Below are 6,000 nucleotides of genomic sequence, written 5' to 3' on the forward strand. Positions count from 1 at the left end.
CAATAGAGGGCGCGCGCGGTCGGGCCATAAGCAGCAGCCGCCAGAGTAGAATGCACCCCCCTCCCTCACCTTCCCCCCCCCCCGGTGCATTGCGTGCGATGGAAGACGGCGCGTTTCCTCCCTGCTTTCCTCCCTTGCGCGCACGAGACTGCGGCAGGAAACATCGTCGCCTTACCCACGCACGCTTTCAGTCGCACGTACAGCATACGGCGCGCGGCGATGAGATTATCACCGTTAGACTTTATACGGAACGCCACGGCCACAAAAGAAATGAGCCTGGAGTGTTCCTAAAATTGCTATCGCTATAGAAACCACATGAACTTGTGTGCGCATGTCACTCTCGACGCCTTGCAGCTGATGCGAAACAGCTTGCAGTGCCCCTCCCCCCACTCGCTTACTTCTAGTACAAATAAACACAATTTCACCATGAGCGCTACAAACAAAAAAGTAATGCAAGTGCTTTGCCTTTGTAGTGGTCATGGTCGCACTTTGTTTAGATTTATTTACGTTTACATTCCCAAAGGGACCACGTCATAATCTTGCATGTATGTCGTGCTGTCCACAGCGTTCCAAAAGGCAATTGGTTGCGCGAATTCCGTTGGAGCAAAGATCAACGCCTGCTTGAACGGTCTACATGGCAATCTTGAGAAGGCCGTTGTCAAGGCACCCGGAAAGAACACCATCGACTACGCATGCTGGTGAGTGTCGGGCATTCAATTCTACGGGGTGCAGGCTCTGTTAAAAGGTACATTACCACGGAGTGCAAATACTGAAGGGCATTGTAACTCCGAAAATACAATGTTTGCTCAATTGAACTGCATGCGATAATGTAAAGTAAGAGCAGAGTGTTACGGACCGCGGAGAGAATAGCAGGCGACCACACGTCCATTAGAGAGTTTTATAATAGCGCTTGTCGCCTTCGGTAGGTTAAATGCAAGCAGCTTTGGGGTACAATACTTTGCGAATTCCATCAAGACATCTAACCTAACGTAGCGGGACGCAAACGTAAAAGAAGACGCTGAAAGACAAGGCGCCATCTTCATATCGTGTCAAACAAATCCAAGCCAAAGCAATCCATTAGGAACAATCCTTTCTTTTCTGTGCCGGCGTATCTCGCTTAGGCTTCTTAGGCGCCGGAATGACAGAATTATTTCCATGATTGGACGTACTCTATGCTCTGAACTAACGTTTCATGTGATCACAAAGGAACTGAAAGCTAATTTCAACAATTACTGGCGATCAACTATTGGGGCAGCTTAGCCATCAACAATATTCTTACCGAAGAGAGAGCCATGGGTGTCGCCATGTTTAACAACGCTATTCTTTAGTGTACGCAACATTACTTACGTCGAAAACACCAGATAACGGTACTTTAACGTAGCCTAAGTTAACCGCAGTACCCCAATGACGTATGCCGCGTGAATAGTGAGAACAATGCTATTTTTTGCGTACGTGATGCTTTTACGTTCGTTCGCAAACGCTATTCTAATACTCGCTAATACGCGGATGACCAAAAGAAGAACAAAGTGAAAGCAGGAGCCAACGTTTCGACAAGTGGATTTGTCTTCTTAAAGGCGACATCTGCTTTCCTCGCCACAGCATGTTTGGGTGGAGTTCTTCTAAAGGGGAGATGGCGTAAGGCGGGTGGGTGCGGCAACGAGCGACGGTGTGTTAGTGGCGAGGGCGTCGAATTGAGAATAAAAGAGTGCTGTGCACAAGGCCAGGGACACGGCTGTCTGGCAATCACGTGTCAACGGCCGTGTATCAGCCGGCGTGTACAGGGCGTGCCCAGCTGCCCTCTATTACCTGTTTCGCTGGTGGTTGTGGGTTTTGGTGTCTCTGAAAGAGTTGGTAGAAGAAGCAGCAGAAACCGGTACACGCGAAAAAAGAACAAGAAAAGAAAAACCTGAAATCTAATAAATAAATAAAAGAAAAAAACAACAACGCAACGGAAAGAAGAAGGAAAAAGAAAAAAAAGGAAAAGAAAAAAGCTACAAAACCAAACTAAGTGTTGTTGCCTATAGTTCGAAATTTAGCATAGCGAATCGATTTTAAAGCTCTAATAAGAGGACGTTTTCGCTCAGGGCATCCTACATAAATACATAGTGAAGGAGACATTTGTTTTTGGTCGACCACTGCACAAAGGTTTAGGAGGTTTGTTAGATATGGTAGAAAAAACGGTGATGTAGTGACTGTAAGATAAATATTTCTCCCTTATCTCGCCGATTTTTTATATAAATAGTTCAATATTGCGAAATTTCGAAAAGAAGGTTCCTGTACAGGTACTTAGCTGCTGCGGTATAAACAACCCAACATGGTCACAATTAATAGGAGGTCACTGGCCCTACGTCGTGACTTGTGATCTGATGGTGGCTTCGGTACGCAATACACCCGACTATATATATATATATATATATATATATATATATATATATATATATATATATATATATATATATATATATATGCTTGAGCTTCGCTTGAGTCCGGTTGCTCGTCTGCTTTGCTGCTACATAGCGCCAGGCTAGTAGCAAAGCAGATGACCAAATAAAAAACCGAGCTAGGGCCAAAGCACCACGTTGTTCTCAGCCCAAGGGACCACCCTCCCTTATACGTGGCAACATCACGACACATACAATTCCTGTGAAAAAAATTAAAATTGGTTCGTACAAAAGCAATTCTAGTAAATTATTGAGTAAAACCTGATGCTTTTCAGTATTTCGTTTGGGTTTTGAAGGAGAACGACCTTCATTTGATGAACTTTTACGGATACGAATTTTAATGTTCGAATGCATCGGAAGCGGGGAAATAAGCTACACCACCATCCCGATTTTGCCAGATAAGTTCCACGTAAAGACGACTGGTAAAACTTGTTAATAATACAAGTATTTTTATTTGGGGCCTGATACATTTCACTATATTTCGTGAAAATTGTAACCAAATAAAATAAAGCACGAGCTTGACAAAAATTTTAGGAAATATCTAATTCTGTAAAATATATTTTTCGTAGTGCCTAAAGCAGAAAAAACGAGGAAAGAAGGGGTACTGAGGGGCTCGCCTTGTTAATCATGACCGCACAAAGCAAGCAGACGATGGCGCCAAGGAAAGCATCGGGAAGTTGTGTTTGGTTTCAAGTGGAGTGGCGATCGTAATGAAGAAAAGGAAAATAAAAGTGGGTGAAATCATAACTTCCCACCAGTGGTAGCCGAACCCATCACCTCCTCATTATGCTTGCGTTGCACCAACAGTCATGCTACGGCGACGGCTATCAATACGTCACCTAACTTGGGTATTTATGTTTACTAAATCTTACACTGGGAGTGTTTGCCAGCTCCACTCAGAGCCAAGGTGGGCGTATGAGGAACATCACTTATTGCCTGACGGTGTCATTTCACACGTGATCACAGGAGAGCAGGCACATGGCTAATAAACCTCGCATGCTACCTATTGACATCAAGGCTGCCTGATTCAAGACCATGGCAATGAATAAACCAGAGAAAAAGGGGGACTGAGGGGCTCGATTTTAGTAATCATGCCCACCTAAAGCCAGAAAACAATAACGCCAAGGAATGCATTGGAGGAGGTAACTGTGGTTTAAATTGGAAGGTAGAAAATTATCAAGAAAAGCGGGAAATGAAAGTGGACGGAAAAATCGCAGAGCAAAAGAGGATGTTCTGCGTGCGCGCACCTTGTCTCTGAGTGGCGCTGGCTAACAATCCTAAGGCTAGATCTAGTAAGCATAAATACCCAAGTTAACGAACGAATTTATAGGCGTCGCCGTAGCACAATTAGTAGCGCGACGCACGCGTAATGCAGAGGCTGTGGGTACGGCTCCCACCGGCGAGAAGTTATTCTTTCGTTCGCTTTCATTTCAATTTTCTTCAATATGTTCTACAATCCTAAAGAAGAAAAGTATGTTGTATTAGTCCATACCATACATGTAGCCATGCACTGCACCCGTCACGTGGTTTATTAAAGGTCCTATTGGAGCTACTATAATTAAGAATCATGCAGATTACATGAATTTGGCCATTTCAGACAAATTCTCATGCTTTACATGATGCAGGTTACACGATAATGCCATCTTCAGCGGGTGATGTACTGATTTGTAAATTTTTTTCGTGATATATTAATTCCTTTTTTTATGAACGAACTTGTTTCAAAAAATGTCCCTGCACAAAAAAAAATATATTTGTGGTAATTCTAGCTGAGTTTTTGTTGCCAATGTAAAACAAGACGCGTCATTAGCTTCAGTGCAGCCAATGCCCAGCAAAACACGTATTCCGTTCACGCGTCTTTAGACAATGCTTCCACCTGAAGAAATTTAGCAATTCGATGAACTCACCCGAGACCCATCCGGACGTTCGAGTCTCTAACCGCTTTGCGTTTCCGTGCAGCTCGTACGGTGAACTGGTCGACTGCCTCGAGTCAGTATTGGCGCCTTGCGAGGACGTTGGGGCCAAGGAGCTCACGCTAAACCTGGTGGAGCAGGTGTTCGGCGAGACACTGAGTCTGGTGTGTGGAAACTACGGAAGGGGATCGGAGGGATGCAAGGTTCTGCCGAAGCTGCCAGCGCTGGGCCCGAAAGACCCCAAGTTCGACGGCTACGTCGAGCTTGTCATCGAGATTGCCAACTCCATCAGCCGTAGAAGCTAACATGTGGCTCCGTTTACTTCACACTCAAGCCTTTGTGCTGGCGATAAGAAAGAACACGCAACTCACTCGCAATTGAAACGCAGCGCGTCATCGTTGCTATATAGGATGGACACTGCCGTGGTGATCGTCGGCGTATATATTATATATAGTTAATTGAGCGCATAAATTTATCGCAAAGAAGCTAGATCAAAAGTTCACAAATAAATAAAGCCATGTTGGTAGCCTTGGAAGGTCAGTCACTTTGGTTATTGAGCCATCTAGAGTGATCACCGGCACACTAACACATTGCATCATAGCATGGAATAGCGCAAAAGAAGGAACATACACCTTTAAAAATATACTTAAGGAATAAATAGTATTGAAATGTTAACGTAAACGAACCAGAGCACCTTATAGCCCTCTATACAGTCCTGGTAAATGCCACTGGGCCATACACAGATGCAGTACAGTGAAAACAGTGGAACCGAGACTTCTTGATTGACCCAGACACCTTGATATTTTAGGTGAGTCGGTACGATCTTTATGCCTGGTTCTCGAAAAGTAGATGAAAAAGGGGGGAACTACGTTTATTACCTACTTGATTTTCTAGTGAATTGCAGTATTTCTGACTTTGCATCACCTGCGTGATATGAAGCTTTATTCGTTTGCCCCTTTTGCGCTATCAAGTTGGCGACAAGTTTTATCAAGTATGCGACACTTTTTAAAAAGCCTGAACGTGCATCTTCGAGTGTTCCTGTTTCCGTCGATCTTCTCTGTTAAGCTGTCGTCAGGCCATAACTCAGGTCATTCATCCGCGTCAGGCCATGAGCATCGCCATATTGCAAGGCAAATGTTCAAACTTGGTCGACAAGTTTTATCAGGGGTTGATTTCGTCCTCCAGAGGTGATGTGTAATTGGGAGGTCCACATGTTAGTATTGGGCAAATTATGAAAATATTTTATTTTAGGGTGTGTACACTTTGAGAGTGTGTACTACGGAATGCAGTATGCATTACGACGTCAGTGAATGTATTTTCAAGGACACAATACCCAGTGCTGTGCGAAACGCATGGATGTTGTTTTAACATTATCGTGCTCTCCCATGTCTCAGCTGTTGTCACAGGAAAAAAAAAGCTCAGCGGAGATAAAATTGCCGCTATTTTCTTATTTCATTTAGACAGGCCCAAACGGCAACAACAAAAGATTAAAATGCAGTCCTTTGCCAAGCCTTACAACATCGAACAAGCACAGATGCCTTTGAAGAAGATAGATCCTATAGAAACACCCGTAGTGGTTGCTTAGTGGCGTTAGTGTTGCGCTGCTAAAGACGAAGTAGCAGGATATTATCCCAGCCACACTGGCCGCA

General features: G+C 44.1%; 1 protein-coding gene across 1 annotated transcript in view; it reads left to right on the plus strand.

Moving 5' to 3' along the window:
- LOC142587554 (uncharacterized) overlaps positions 1-4,884 on the plus strand; it is a 28,279-nt gene extending 23,395 nt beyond the window's left edge. Inside the window, exons 4-5 of the mRNA XM_075698659.1 lie at positions 566-698; positions 4,398-4,884. Of these exons, the coding sequence (XP_075554774.1) occupies positions 566-698; positions 4,398-4,656 (392 nt within the window). The 3' untranslated portion in view covers positions 4,657-4,884. The remainder of the gene's footprint in view (positions 1-565; positions 699-4,397) is intronic.
- Positions 4,885-6,000: the final 1,116 nt, after the last annotated feature.

The sequence above is a fragment of the Dermacentor variabilis genome, chromosome 7, assembly GCF_050947875.1.
Source record: "Dermacentor variabilis isolate Ectoservices chromosome 7, ASM5094787v1, whole genome shotgun sequence".
In the NCBI taxonomy this organism is placed as follows: Eukaryota; Metazoa; Arthropoda; class Arachnida; order Ixodida; family Ixodidae; genus Dermacentor; species Dermacentor variabilis.